General features: G+C 42.9%; 1 protein-coding gene across 1 annotated transcript in view; it reads right to left on the bottom strand.

The window, feature by feature from the left end:
• Nucleotides 1–16,213, bottom strand: part of afdna (afadin, adherens junction formation factor a) — a gene marked incomplete at its 5' end in the record, with an annotated part of 63,460 nt that overhangs the window by 21,019 nt on the left and 26,228 nt on the right. The window contains 6 exons of the mRNA XM_071515308.1: nt 165–256; nt 1,029–1,229; nt 2,320–2,438; nt 4,512–4,585; nt 4,704–4,769; nt 15,828–15,908. Of these exons, the coding sequence (XP_071371409.1) occupies nt 165–256; nt 1,029–1,229; nt 2,320–2,438; nt 4,512–4,585; nt 4,704–4,769; nt 15,828–15,908 (633 nt within the window). The remainder of the gene's footprint in view (nt 1–164; nt 257–1,028; nt 1,230–2,319; nt 2,439–4,511; nt 4,586–4,703; nt 4,770–15,827; nt 15,909–16,213) is intronic.

The following is a 16,213-nucleotide window of genomic DNA, read 5'->3' as shown; positions in this document are numbered from 1 at the left end:
GTTCTATATTTGGACATTATTTGTACACAGCCAATTCTCCAGCGGACCTCCATGATGTGTGTCTAGACGCTGTCCTGGTGTGTTAGTGTCACTCTCTTGCCACCCACTCTACTGGTACATTCCACCCCAGGGTGCTGCCGAACCACGTTGCTATGGTTACTTACATCGGCACAGAGGTTGCCGGTGGAGACGGAGGTGATCTTGGTGCCGGGTCCTCCGGGGTACACTGCCTTGCCTCCAGGACTCTGGCCCTGATCTGGGGAGGAGGTAGGAGTCGCGATCATTCAAGTAGAGCTCAAAACATTCAAGGCAGTACAACAGTAAGTAAAAGATTCAAAAATACATATAATTTAGTTAGGAATTAGGGATGTGCATGAGTAGACGCATCCTCAGTTATTGAAAATGGGCAATGAAATTGACTTTTGACATCCAGATATTTCTTTAAGAATGGATAATGCAGAAGAATTACTTTTCCTCTCAAGAAATTAGCTCAAACATAGTAAGCTAGGGTTGGGATTTTTTCGATTTCTTTCTGAAATTTCTGATCGAATTTGGGATCCTATTGGGGTAATTTTTGTTGAGATTTTCCTTAGCCATTAATATTTGCTTAATTCAGATGGACCTGTTATGGGGAGCGTATAACTTACATTGTGAGACATTGGTGTGACAACGGATAAAAAGTGTTCTCCGAAATTCATGTCACAAAAATGCCCATCCCTAATATGAATGAACGAATTGTTGGTTTGTTAAGGGAGTTGGCCGACCACAGCCATCAGTACAACAGCTTTGGGTCTGTTTAGTCTCACAGCATTGAATGAGACTTCGCATTGAAAGAGGCTCGGGGAGTTCTGAATGGCGTCTTGTTTCTCAACTGCGAGTTCACCAAGTTCAAACGGCTTGCTGCATTTCTAAAAACCTCCAACCGGCTCCCAATTCCCTCCCCCCTACTAAGTAAAGACTTGTTTCATTGTCTTCCCAAAGTGTTTCACATATCTAAAAAAAAGAAAAAGAAAAAGAGGAGCGCTTACTGGCTACGTTGGGGCTGGAGCGGTGGTCGGCTCGGTTCTTGAGGAGCCGCTCCTCGCCGCTCATCTTCTTTGGTTCGGGGTAGGAGTCCCAGCCGGCCTGCGGGCTCTCCGGCGAGCCGTTCTGCACCGAGCTGTTGTACAGCTCGAAGCCTTCGCTCTTTGGTCGCATCTTCCCGTTCTTCTCGCGGCCTCGGTCCGACGCTGGGTAGAGGAGGGAATATAGAGAGGACAAAGAGAGAGAGAGAGAGGGAGTGAGTGAAGGAGAGTGGAAGGAGTACCCGTCTCAGACCTTTCTCACAAGTTGTTGTTTCGGCGTTGGAGCTGTTCCATCTGAAACTGACCCAAAGGAGGCAAAAATGATGCTGCAGTTGACAGTGAAGTTGTCATTCCCCAGAGTGTTCCTGGTGGACTGTCTTGATGCACGTGCATGAACAGATTGGAGATTAGTGATGAATCAGAACTGACTTCTAACAGTGACTTTACATAAACCAGCTTAAGGCTGACAAGGGCCCGTCCAGTGTCCAGTGGTTGCACACCGCTGTCTGCAGTGGAACTCACTGCGGTCTGGGGAATTTGGGTTGGAACGCCCCTTCAGCGTCACACTGGACCACAGGCCTGCCTGGCCAGAAGACTTCCTTAATGAATATAAGGTCACATTCCAGCAGACAAAGCCCAGCACACAGCCAGACACCCAGTAAACTGTGTGTGTGTGTGTGTGTGTGTGTGTGTGTGTGTGTGTGGGGACACACACTTTCAGGCTCTCACGCTCACACAGAGCTAGCCGTGGACACAAACAGTCATTATACCCTCAGCCAGGCTAGCTGGAGTTTTACTGTGCTGCAGAGAAGACAACAAGGACACACTTTGTCTGGACAAGTCTGCTTCCCTTCCTCTGATATGTCCTACCAAACACACACACACGCGTGCACAGGCAAACACACACACACACACACACACAGTATGTCTGCATTCATCCAGGACCTGAACATGAGGTATGGTGGGTGTGACATGAGGATAACTTAAATTTATAACCAAAATAAAGAAACTAAGAATGAAATATATATTATGTATTATTATAGTATATACCCTCTATTATAGTGGATACCCTGAAAAAACATACACCAATATTTAGCAGACAGCCTATTAAAGGGCTGTTGGTTTGAATAATTGTGCCGGTAGGAAGTTTAGGAAAAATAAGAGGAGTTGCTAATATGAACTCCCCCCCGTAGTTAGCCCCTCTACTCTAGGACTGTAAGACTGTGTGTGAGTGTGTGTGTGAGTGTGTTCTTACCTCTAGGCATCATGGGGCTGGGCTGGTTGAGGAGGGTAGCCAGGCCGTGGTAAATGGCTCCCTGCTTGGCCACCTCCAGAGTCACCACCGATCCCGTCCTCGTCATCAGCTCTGCCGCCCTGAGCAGAGAGAGAGAGAGAGAGAGAGAGAGAGAGAGAGAGAGAGAGAGAGAGAGAGAGAGAGAGAGCATGACGATCAAACTCCAGCATCACAGAATCCACCAAGCTTTTTGCTAGATTGTCCCATTAGTCAACTTAGATGCAAAGTGATGAGAACATAGACACCAAAATCATCCATGTGTGCCTGGTCATTTTAAGTGATATGTAATTTTAAATGATATGTGGCTAGGTCTGGTAATTTTGTGTAGACTGCTAAAATCTAATGGAAAAAATGGGTAATGTGTTGAACTACCAGGACCACTTTCCCTGTTTCCATAGCAAGTGAAGGTGGTGGAGGATGGGAGACTGTGTACAGCTAAAAAAAAAAATCGGCAGATGAATACATGGTTGCTCACCTGAGTCCCAAAAATAAACCTGCTACATCAGCTATTTTGTGTTAATGACTTGAATATATATGTCATATAATAGAAAATGTTTTATTACTAAAAGGTCAGTCTTTTTACTTTGGATAATACTAGTAGCCTATCATCACTCAACATAGTGTATACTAAACACTATGTATCCATAGTGTATATAGTGTATGCTAAAGTGTTAGCATGGAGCCTACTGTCACTCAACACAGTGTATGCTAAAGTGTTAGCATGGAGCCTACTGTCACTCAACACAGTGTATGCTAAAGTGTTAGCATGTAGCATCAGACCTAGATGTACATGGTGTGTCAATGGACAGGAATTGGAACGGCTGGCCAAGTTGCAAAGTTGTTCATTACTGTCCTTAAACTTTCCCTCTCTGTATGTATATACAGTTTGGCCTTCTGTAGACCTGCTAATGTTAATTCAATGCACATTTCGCACATTATGTATATAAGCTGTAAATTCACTATTTGTTAGCTGCATATTCCCATAACTGTACTTTTCATTCATACATTTCTACTTAATGTTAGTGACATGTTGAGATTGTCAGTTGCATTGTGCTCAATACCATATTTGCCATGTTTGTATTTATATTCTTTGCTGTATCCTATTATTTTGCTCATTAAAATGTCATCTAATCCTATTTTAAAACGTACAAATCAACATGAATTCCCTATTTTCACCAGTCACTATGGAAAAGCACTGTTAATGTTTCTGCCTGTTGAGCTGGCATGCCGACAGGCAAAGTCCTTTGTTATGGACCAGAGGAGACAGGGATTGTAATTGTCATCGCCACAGACCCACTTCACTCTAATTTGGATACAATCCTGCAGTGACACACACACACGCACACACATACACACACACACACACCATCCATGTTAATTGCTAGACCACCACGTGCGCATGCGTCCACACAGCCCAGACTAAATCCTATAAGTGGTTGAAGGGCAGATCTAACAGGGTAACGAGCCATATGTCTTTGATTGAATGGGGCGCTGGGAATGTAACTTCAGCTGGTTCCCTCTGCTTGATGTTGAGAAAACAGCCTCCAAACCCACATTTGGAAACGTAACACTGTTTCAGCTGCTACATACATACACCAGATCTGAGTCAAATCACTGCAAACCATTCTTATTGTTTGTTATAGCCTGCTAGGAGTGGCGGATGAGTGGCGTTCGCCACACAGGACGACACAACCACTGTCAAACTGTTAAGAAACTCACAGGAAAGTATCTGAAAGTCACTTAAACTGTTCTGTGTTTGAGAGTGAAACAATTAAAAGAATGATTTGTGAATCTTGTTGGACTCACAGTAGGCAATAACACCGAACACCAAGCCTGTACATGTTGAGGGGGGAATAACACTGGATTAATCTGAGTGGGGCGGGAGCCACTAAGTACTTGACTGCTGTTTCCAAAACACACACACACCCTCTTCTCCACCTCCACCTCCACCAGCCACTAATGCTGCGTTCCAGAGATGTCGGGAAATCAGAAATACTAGGAGAAATGAGTCTCAGCGTCATGTGACCTTAAATCTATCAACACACCTGTGTAGCAAATGGTTAAACATCTACATTTCAAATGGAGAGTTGCTCTCGGATGGGTCTGCCGGTGTGCTGGGTGACCGGGGCGTGCGATTGGTCGGCTGTGCTTACCTCTCCTGTGATAGGCCGACCAGACTGCGACCGTCCACGCTCAGCAGCTGGTCCCCCGCTGCTAGACGACCGTCCTATACACACACACACACACACAGAGAAAGAATGAGTCATTGTGTATGTTGCTCCTCATCATATCAGATGCTGCCATGGTTCCAGTGTGTGTGTGTGTGTGTGTGTGTGTGTGCTCACCATGTCAGCGGCTCCTCCTTTGACGACAGATTTGATGTAGATCCCCAGTTTCTCCTGACCAGCACCCTACAGAGAGAGAGAGAGAGAGAGAGAGAGTGTGAGTGAGTGAGTGAGAGAGAGATATGAATCTATGTGGAAGCAGAACCAGCCATGCAACCAATATATGAAGAACAGCTGGTTTCAGCACAGAAGGACCAGTAACCATCCAGTAGCACTGACTGCTTTATTACCAGCTGGACTATGGGGGAGGGGGGGGGGCCCAAGTCACAGCAACAAACACAAGAAACACACACCTATTCAAAGGTGTTGACATCTCAGGTTACACACACACACACACAAACAGCAAAAGATGAAGAAATTGTTTCTGCTCTATTTCAGTGCTAAAAAACCATCAATTCTTGGCTCTGGCAGTAGAAATCTCCCTCGAGTTTGCCGATATGACAAACTGAAGCAATCCAGGACGTTACTGAAGACCAGCAGTGGTCAGACATCAAGTCAAACACGTTTACAAAGTGCTTTTATGTTCCATTGTACTGTTTATAGTCTGTTTTTCGGCTGTATCCTATTACCGTTTGCTGCAGCGTCGGTCCAATTTCCCCACAGGAATCAATAGCAACGAAGAGCAGAAATACAGATAAAAAAAACAAGGGAGCACAAACACGTTGCAATTTTGAGATAAAATGCCAGAGCTTGTGTGTGTGTGAGTGTGTGTGTGTGTGTGTGTGTGTGTGTGTGTGTGTGTGTGTGTGGTTTTCCTGTGAAGTGGGGAGGTGCAGTGCAGTGCAACAGACTGCTGGCGTATTATCAGACATATCACACACCCGCTACACCATCTTGACATGTTTATCCTCTGAGTGCGTGTGTGTGTGTGTGTGTGTGTGTGTGTGTGTGTGTGTGTGTGTGGGGACTGGTAATGTAGAAGAAGAACCCGAAACCAAGTATTTCAGCAATCTTCCTTGGGACAAACACTCTACTGTTAACTTGAAATGTTAAATGAGTCAAGAGGAAGAAAAAACATCCTTTCAAAACACACTGAATGAAGCTGCAACTTCCTTGCTCTCTTCTGTCTTTACACACACACACACACACACACACACACACACACACACACACAGAGAGCCCAGAGACATGAATCACAGCATGTCTATAAACTCGCTCATAAAGCTGTGGAGTGGATTAATGAGACTCCTAATTGCTGCCATTCGTCAGACCTGGCAACGTGGCACTAGGTGTGTGTGTGTGTGTGTGTGTGTGTGTGTGTGTGTGTAAAGACAGATCTCGTTAAGCAGAGGCAGGGGTTATCCTCAGGTTTACGGCTCTCGCTGTTTGCAGCTCAGATTTACGGACTGCTTCGACTTCTGCGGCGCACGACATCAAGAAACCGGTCCACATCAATAGGGAGGAGGAACCGGCTAGACTGGTTATGGGCTAGATCGGTAGATCCAGTTTGCCCCATGACACACCATGCCACGAAGTACCAGAAACTATATCAACATTTTGTATTGATATAAATACGGATATTTTTTTTTTTTTTTTTTATTTAATCCCAGGTTTCTAACTCTCTACAATTGTTTCCCCCAGAATTTTATTCTTGTCAAAGCCTCTGAAACAGCACTTAGACCATCATGGGACACTAAAACAGTATGAGTTTTAACTAGGGCTGAACGATTTTGAAAAAATATCTAATTGCGATTATTTTGACTGATATTGCAATTGCGATATGATTTGCGATATTAGAGGGAATGATCATTTTTACATTTCAGTCTACATTTTCAGTTTCATTGAAAAACGTATTTAAATGATTATGGTGTAATTTTTGCGGGGATCTGTACCAAACAAAGATGTTTTCTTAAGTCTGTAGAATATGATGTGTAGGCCAGGACATCTCTGCATGACAATATTTCATTTAAAATTTGACACACATTTTGCCTTTAACAAATATTGCACCTCCTGCGATTTGAAAATTGCAGTAGGCCATATTGCGATTTCGATCAAATTTTGATTAATTGTTCAGCCCTAGTTTTAACCCGCTAACGTCAGTCACCTAACACTAGCAGTAGCTAGCAGACACAGCTAGCATGAACAGTTTGACTGTAACAGAAGTACCACTAAGGATATGAAGCACAATCTTAGCGTATTTCTAATACTAAAGATCAAGACTGTAAATGTTGATGGTTAATAAAAAATTCAACCTACTTAGCATGGAGATAAATATAATGTAAACATCATGAAGTAGCTGACTGCTAACATTAGCTAATGTTATGGATCAACATCAATCCAGTTTCTGCAGCCTCTGATTTGGACCTTCTGCAACTATATGAATCTCTATATCTACGGTTAATTACCAAATGGGGGCGTGGCTTCTCATAAAATGGCATATAACTTCCGAATGGATTCACGCAACAATATGAAACTTTATGGAAAGGTTGGTCATGGGGCAAAGAATTACTGATTACATTTTTACACCGATTGGCCAAAGCGGGGCGTGGCTTCTCATAAAACGGCATATAACTTCGGACTAACGTATTCACGCGTATAACGTTATTGGCCCAATCAAACAACTTTGGGACACTGGAGAGCTCATATCCAGTTTATACATATCCGCCGTGCTAATTTTTCCAAAACTTGGTCCAGTGGTAGAAGGGCAGCACTAATGGAAACTGAACAGATATAGAGCTGATTGGCCACGTGGTGCCGGGATAATCGGCTAAAATGCTTAAAAGTGGATAGAATTTGAACAGCAGATCTCATGTCCCGTTTCAGGTCCACTCATGAAAATGTGAAACAAGTTGGTAATGCGGCATGGATGAAATTATGAACTTTTGGGGAAAATCTGACATGTGGAACTGGCATATATTGACAATTGCATAGCATTCTACTGAGTGCCATCTAGTTCTAAATGTTTTGTCCAAAGACCAGCTGAGTTTGCCTGTTTCCATCTGCTTTGTATGACTGATATCAAGTATGACCGCCGTGTGAATAAAGCAAATGGAGTTCTGTGTGATCATCACCCCCCCCCACCCCCCCGCCTTCCCTGCCACTCCCTCTACGCTCCACAGGAAGTACTCTGTGTCCCAGTTCCTCCAGGACAGGAAGTAAGACAGTGGAGACATCGGGCCGTGAAACCATTTGACCCACAGTGTTTCAGCTGGCTCTGGGCATGTGTATAAAATAGTGAGGCTGGATTCATGGAGGCTTCCTGTCTGGGACGTTCAGAACAGGAAGAAACAGTGAAATCATTGTGCGCGTTTTATGTCTGCTACATATTATCGACCAGCCTCTTTCATATGGAGCTGAAGTTTCATGTTGCTATTCAGTGTTTGTCACACACACACTCACAATTAGCCACCTGGGTGACAAATACTGAACACTAATGACAGACTTGTGTCAGCACCCAAGCAGACAGGCAGGCAGGCTTTCAGCTGTCCTCTATATCACTGGTTGTCAAACTGGTTACTAGTACTTGATACATAATGTAATAACCTTATGCAAATGAGGTGATGACTGCCAAGAGATGACAGCGGACGAGGAGAGGCTGAAGCTAAAACTCACCTTCATAACCTTTCTCTAGTTTAGATCCAGCAGTCAATGAAAACAGTCTTTGTATTTCACAAATGTTAATTTTGGGCATATCCACATTACTTATTACACATTACTGATTACTAATGATCATTACTAATTTAAAAAAATTTCTTGTGTGTAAAATATCTTATGAAAGCACAAATACTCATTCCCAAAATATAATCACATTCTCAATATTGAGGTATTGGGTCTAAAATATTGTGATATTTGATTTTGTCAATATGGCCTATAGTTTAATTTTGTAAATTAATCCACTGGAAATTATCCCAATTGTTCTTATTTTTATATAAACATGTTAGTCCCACTGAGAGACTTTTTGAGTCAAATCAAATAAGCAACTATCTGCAAGAAGCTACTGCTTTATATGCAAGAAGCTTTATATTCACAGCTAATGTTAACTTTCACAAGCTAGCATCTTGTATGCTAGCATCTGTCCAAGACATGTGAACAGAAGGGATACACCGACAGTTATCAAGACTTAATTTCACTTTTAAGGTGGCTTGTCAAGAGCACAAACTGAATTTAAAGTCACTAACATGGGTCTTTAAATCTTTGTGGTTTATGCTAAAAGCGCGGCTGAATTGTTTCATTTGTTTTTTTCTTATGCTAGCACCTTGGAGGAGCTTCAACGTTACGATGGGCGTTTTAGCCGTTTGTATTTGGGGTCCCCTGACATGAGACATGAGAAAACTCTGTCTATATGAGCAGATGTCTATGGAGCAGAGCTGCTTAACCCTTCATTTCCTCTGGAATAACCAAAGCCTGGGGCTACAGCTAAGCTAGCGGTAGCTGAAAGACAGTTTTGCGCACACGCCCAACGGCATACTAGACATGTATCCACAAAGGTAAAAGACATAGGCATGCTGAAACACACACACCGCCAAACATGTATAGACAAACAACATGGGCTTGTTGAAACATGAGCGCACACACACACACACACACAGCAGGTCTGCTGCTATAATGGAGCTATAAAACCAGTAGTTGAGGGTGATGGGGGGGGTGTGGGGGGGTTGAGGGTCTGGGGGTCAAAGTGAAACCAGATGTGTTGCTCGTCACACACCGTCGTCAACGTGATCACATACACACACACACAGGCTAAGCTCTAGCACACACACTAAACCACCCTGAGATATTACACTATACACCTATAAACCCTCTCGGTTATCTACATTCCTTTGAACACCACCCTCAATATGGACCGAGGTTTACTGATGGACTTATTAGGGATGGGTGCAGTTGTCAGTGTGTGTGTGTGTGCATGCCTATGCTGCCAGATCCCCCTATCAGAATAGCTGGAATACCTGAAGAAGCCTGATTTACTGTGCGTTCAATGGACGGCTCTGTTACTTATAAGGTGCCCCGAGTTGACAAATCAAGCGCACATCAAAGCTGCCGGGGGGGGCCGACATTTTGAGAGGCACGGCCCGAGGGATTCGGCCGCTTCAAACGGGCTTCCCACCGTGGCCCTGATGGAAAACTCCACGACTTTCCAGAACTCACTCGGAGCCATTAAACAAAAAGAATAAGAAGAGAAATAAGACTAAAAAGCAGATTCATACTTGTGTGGAATCCGATCAAAATGTCACTGGTCTTCCCATAGACAACCAGTGTAGTACTGACCAATTCTACAATAAATATGTAATCAGTCAGACTGCATCATGTCTAGGGCTGCAACTAACGATTATTTTCATTGTCGATTAATCTGTCGATTATTTTCTCGATTAATCGATTTGTTGATTGGTCTATAAAATGTCAGAAAATGGTGAAAAATGTGGATCAGTGTTTCCCAAAGCCCAAGATGACGTCCTCAAATGTCTTGATTTGTCCACAACCCAAAGATATTCAGTTTACTGTCATAGAGGAGTAAAGAAACCAGAAAATATTCACATTTAAGAAGCTGGAATCAGAGAATTTTGACTTATTTTTCTTAAAAAATTACTCAAGCCGATTATCAAAATAGTTGGCGATTAATTTAATAGTTGACAACTAATCGATTAATCGATTAATCGTTGCAGCTCTAATCATGTCAGAGGTGGATGACACTGACTGGACCAGATCTGATATTTAATAAAAGGACAATATCGGTTATATATCCCTAAGCCAAGTTCTGACCAGGAAAACCATGATTAAAAAAACAAATACATACGAAACTAATGAAAATCACTAAAGTCTTCTCCCAGGGAAAAAAATTCAACAGTTTCCACCTCAGCCATTCTACCACTGCCTGACACAGTAGTAAAGAAGACGGTACATGCATCTGTTAATCAGGTCTAGACTGCAAGATGGGGAATAGCATTCACTTGTTTGGCCTATGCAGAACCTAAAAGAAGTAGGGGAAACAGCAGTGACAAAAAGCTGCAAACCATTCATGTAGAAGAGCAAGACGAGATGCTAACACAGAGATGGAAACAAAGGCAATGAACAAGACAAAAGCGACTAATCATGTGATATTTCAGACTAATTGCAGGTGGTTTCACAGCGGGGGGGAGAATTCGACTGGTCCGGCCAGCGAGAACGGAGCACACTTTCAGGATTAGAGCCAAGATGGACACATGTTCTCTTCCACACACACACACACCTTGTAAACACCTCCTGCCCCTGCCTGCGGCCTTTCAGGAAAGCATGTGCATGTGTGTGTGTGTGTGGTACATCCTCCCATTGTTCCAGCCCTCAGAGGGGAGGTAGCTCTCTCACAGTATTGTTCCACTGCTGGTAATTATTCTTCTATCAGCCAACAAACACACACACACACAAAATTTACTTCAAACACAGTGGAGACTAAAAACATTCAAAATTAAATCAGAATGTCGTTTTAAAAATTTGCCATGAGTACTGGCTAGAAACATCCTCGCTCTGATACGTTCCATTCTCTCTCTTGCATGAACAGAACCGTACACCAAACTCCATTCATAAAATCTGGCAATTTAACGCTGCCTTGCTCATCGGCAAAGTACAACAAAACCAAAAAACTTTAACAACAGCACATTATTTCAATAGATATATATACACCGAATTGAAAAGTGGATCCTAACGATTTGTAAAATGTCTCAAGTGCTGTTCTACCATGTACACATTTGCCAATAAGCAAAGCAGAAGTAAACCGCAACGTTTCTGAATGCGGTTTGGTGTGAGGTTCTCTCTTGTATGGAATGTCACATCGTGGCTAGGAGCATTCTGAATTGGCTTGCAGCGCACCGGCTCGGCCGCGGTAATGAAACGGTCCTGTCGCGCTACGGCTCGGCTCAGTCGTCCTGCAGCTGTAAAGGAGGAATGTTCAGTTCTTTACTGCGATGGAGGAACGAGTAAACACGGCAACACGGGAGGAGGAGGAGGAGGAGGAGGAGGAGGAGGGCTGTGTTTCCTCAACTCCAGCTGGGAGGAAGACAGAGACAATACCGTGAAACACACACACACAAGCCCAGGACTAGGATTCGACTGATATTGATGTGAAGGCCAATACTGACTTGTTTAACACACTGCACTCTCCCACTTTTCCAAGTATTCAAGTTTCAATTGTATTCTTGTCAGGGTGGAAAAGCCTCTGAAACAGCATTTAGACCATCATGGGACACTGACTACTTCAATCAATCAAAATGTCTCAATCAATTCAGGTTAAGGGCTGCTCATATACAACCAGAGTAGTATTCATCAATTCTACAATAAATATGTAATCAATCAAACTGCATCATATCAAGACCGGATCTGATTTTTAATAAAAAGGCCAATATCAGACCCATATACTGTATCAGTCTACCCTACCTAGGACATCACACAACGACCTTTGTGTGTATACCTTAGTTTAACCATTAGCAGAGTGGCCCTGAAAGCAAACATGGACAAGACCAACCGATAGAGCTTCCCATTTAGGACACATGGCAACTCCACACTACAACAGTTGACCAGCTACTGATATTAACAGTTATAGCTAGTGTCAGTTTGTTAGCATGGACAGTGTGGGAACCAAGACGGGAAAGAAGAATTCAATGTTGAAGTTCAATAGGGAAACAGGTCCATCAAGAAATGAAGTGAAAAGAACATACACACCCTTTAACTGCGTTACACACACGCTTCAATTCATTTATTTATAGTATATAGTGTTGACGGCACACACATACACGCACACACACACACACACAGATGCTGTTACCTCGTCTTTCCTGCCCACCACAGAGAACCACATGGTTGCGGGCAGCAGGTCGCTGTTGTCCAGTCCAGACCAGTTCACACTGGGACGTCCAGGACTGGGACGCGCAAACACACACCTCCTTTGATCCCGGAGAACACACACACACACAGCTTCAGCCTGCTAACATGCACTGACAAGTCCAAAAACCTCCTTACAATTACAGTGGCTGGGAATAATCCGCTCGGCGAAACCTGCTACATTGAAAACGACTTCTCACTGCTGGAAACGTGTGGTAAAAAAAAAAGTTCTGTAAGTTCCTACATGTATGCTAAAAAAAAGTACTGTAAATTCAAAAAGGACTGTAAAATTTAAAAGCACTGTAAATTCCTACATGTATGCATAAAAAAGTACAAGAAAATTCCTACACATATGCTAAAAAAACGTATACAAAAGTACTGCAAATTAAAAAAGTCCTGTATGCGTGCCAAAAATTAAGTACTGAAATTTTTAAAGAGTTACAAATATGCTAAAAAAAAACAGTACTGTAAATTCCTGTAGGTGTGGTGGAAAAAAAACAGTCCAGTCAATTCTAAAACAGTGCTGTCAATTCCTACAAGTACGCGGGGAAAAAAAAAAAAAGTTCCTGTAGAAAAGTTGCAAAAGTAAATTCCGGAAGAAGTATTCCCGAGTCCAAAAAAAAAAAGTTCCTAATTGCAGTGTGTTCGTTAAGGCGCAGCGGATCCACAGTGGTGAAGCGTTTGGCTGGGATGCCGGCTAGTCAAGACTGAGGTGGAGCGCTGCTACAGCTCCGCCAGGCAAATACCACACACACACACACACCCACACACACACACACACACACACGCGCACGCAAACACACGCAGTTATATAACAAGAGCGGAGAGCTCAGCCCAGTTTGGGTTTGCTGAGAATTCAAGCAGCTGCCTGTCAAAACTCCCTCTCTCTCTCCCCGTCGATATCTCTCTACCTCTCTCTCTCTCTCTCTTTTATTCCTTCTTGCCTACCTGTTTTCCCCGCCTGATACACACCCTTACACAGACACACAGCTTTGAAAATAAACAGTACGGGGAGATTCCCACAGCACGTCCTTCCTTCCCATTTTTCCTCTCTCCACACACACAGGAAAACTCTAGACTTAAGCAGGAAACTCACTCCACTGAAGAGAGAGAGAGAGAGAGAGAGGAAGAGAGAGAAAAAGAGAGAGATAAGTCTTACGTTTTTCACAGTGAATGCTTCATCATCCACTGCTAACAAACCTCAGCACTAACATCAGGAGAAGTTTACTCCAAAATCCATCTGTTTGTTCATACAGAGCAGGGCTTCCCAAACTTTTCCATGTCAAGGAAGCCAAACAGACAGGTTCAACACCACCGACCCCCATATGCCAGCATGTAGTCTAGATCTGGTCTATGTGTCATGTCTGGCCCAATACTGGCCTCTATGGTTCAGTGATGTCGTTACAACAACAAATCAAGCAAGACAGAAAGAAATGGCCAGATTTTTGAATGGACTTTGGCCTGATGTTAGCTGTGACAAAAGGCTAACGCTAACAAAATAATGAATTAGAAAAAGTGTAGGAGATTTTTCTAGCGAGGTTAGCTAACATATTTAGTCATGGCAGAACTGTTATTTTCGCGCAAAATTGTTGCGATTGGTTAGCTAGATGGCTAGCTAGAATGTAGGGCTGAACAATTTTGAAAAAATATCTAATTGCGATTATCTTGACTGATATTGCAATTGCGATATGATTTGGGATATTAGAGGGAATGACCATTTTTACATCATTATTCTCATTTTCATTGAAAAACGTATTAAAATGATTATGGTGTGATTTTTGCGGGGATCTGTAGCAAACAAAGATGTTTTCTTAAGTCTGTAGAATATGATGTGTAGGCCAGGACATCTCTGCAGCACCACAATATTTCATTTAAAATGCTATTTTGACACATTTCACCTTTAACAAATATTGCGCCTCCTGCGATTTCGATAAAATTTCGCTTAATTGTTCAGCCCTACTAGAATGCATAACATTAGCTTGCGGAGGACTGAGAGTCCAAGCCAAGTGGGTTTTTTTTTTTTTTTTGGGAGGGGGTGGGGGTGTGGAAGGGTACAACACTGTGTTAGGAGGGCCTTCAAACAACAACAACAACAACCGCAACAATAACAACAGAGCATGCTAGTCATATTATGCTTAAGGAAAACAGAAATATTACACATTTAACCTTTAAAACATGAGAGAAATGGAGCTTGTTAGCCAACTCTCCATATCATAACATACACCTCTTTAACACTAAATGCCCCCCCCCAAAATATTCTCATATTTTTATATCAAAAATACTTTTACTTCCTAGAAAACGGTGCATTTTTTTAGAGGTAACTCCATGCCATACAGAGAGAAAGTAGGCATACATAAAAATTCCAACCAATAATATGACCTGGGACCTTTGTTGCATCTCATCCCACTCTATCCCATCTTTCCTGTCTCTCTTCATTGCCAACTGTCAAATAAAGCCAATATCCGAAAAAGTCATCTTAAAAGGGTTTTGGACATTATGATCACATGATGCAGTTTGCTAAAGATGTAGCTGTATTCACCCAAATCACATCCTTGACTATAAACTACTGCGAGAAAACCTGAGCTGTTAAAAAGGTCAAAGGTTCAAGTCTTGTTATAGAACAAGGTAAATCCATTTTGTAGGGCCATTTGCATTGTCTGCTAGTCGTTTCCTTTGTATTTGTGGTGCTGCATATTTGTTGATTGTCCAAAGGATGCAGTCAAAAGCCTTGGAGGGAAAACTTGTTTTCACGAAACTCAAAAACCCAATATGGCGTACACTGATGGTCCTGGAGATAAATCTGTAGAGCGATGTCCAACAATGTGTGAACAAATTCATGAATAGACCAATCCACAGTCCCATTCAAATTCACCCCCCCCCCCACCCTCTCCCATTATGTGGGAGAAGACCAAACTAAACATCATGTTGTGTATTTTTGTCCGGGAATGATCCAGAACTCTCTTTGCAAAGTCATTGTTTAGTCTCTGTACTGATGTCAGACTCAACAGTGAAAGCAGTCCATTTAAAATAGCTGCCTTTTCTGTCAGCAGCATGTCGCTCAGCCTAAAACACACACACACACACACACACACACACACACACGCACCCCCGACACAAATCCAATGTGCTCCGTCTCGTCAGCCAAGAGGAAAAACATCCAGGTTATTTTTGGATTTCCTGTCAAATATCTGTCAAACCTTCAGCTTTGGAAATTAAAAAAAGAAAATTTCTGTCTTTAAAGGCAAGTTTTGCTACAAAAGAAATTCTTGAAAAGCTCAGGATGAAAGACTCTGCATACACACACACACACACACAATTTCAAACAGTTTTTCCTACCTTGGCGGCCACGATGCTCAGGCCCATGCCGTTGTGCTTCTTCAGGGTTACCGTGACAACCTCCGGATCTTTCCTCATTGGCTGAAAGGGGAGATGGACAGGAAGGACAGAAGGTGTGAGGACCAGACCTCTAACGTGTGCGTTACAGCTCCGGGAAAACTCAGTGAATGTTTTCGAGTGTGTTCCCTCTGTCTGCCTCTGCAACACTATGAAGGAAAATAAGATTGTGGAGTAAAAGAGGGAGGGATGAAGGAGGGAGGGAAGGAATGGAGGAGGGATGAAGGGGAAAGGGGGGAGACCGCAGAGGAACCTGTGGTGGCTGGAGTCAAGTCAAGAATGAAAACCACATCATGGCTACACACACACGCACACATATATACACACAC

This window comes from Centroberyx affinis, unplaced genomic scaffold (assembly GCF_046629955.1).
Source record: "Centroberyx affinis isolate AG114_WGS23_722 - 3 ecotype Tasmania unplaced genomic scaffold, CSIRO-AGI_Caff_v1 ptg000337l_1, whole genome shotgun sequence".
Classification (NCBI taxonomy): Eukaryota; Metazoa; Chordata; class Actinopteri; order Beryciformes; family Berycidae; genus Centroberyx; species Centroberyx affinis.
The sequence above is the reverse complement of the archived record's forward strand: the minus strand, read 5'-3'. Positions and strand labels throughout refer to the sequence as shown.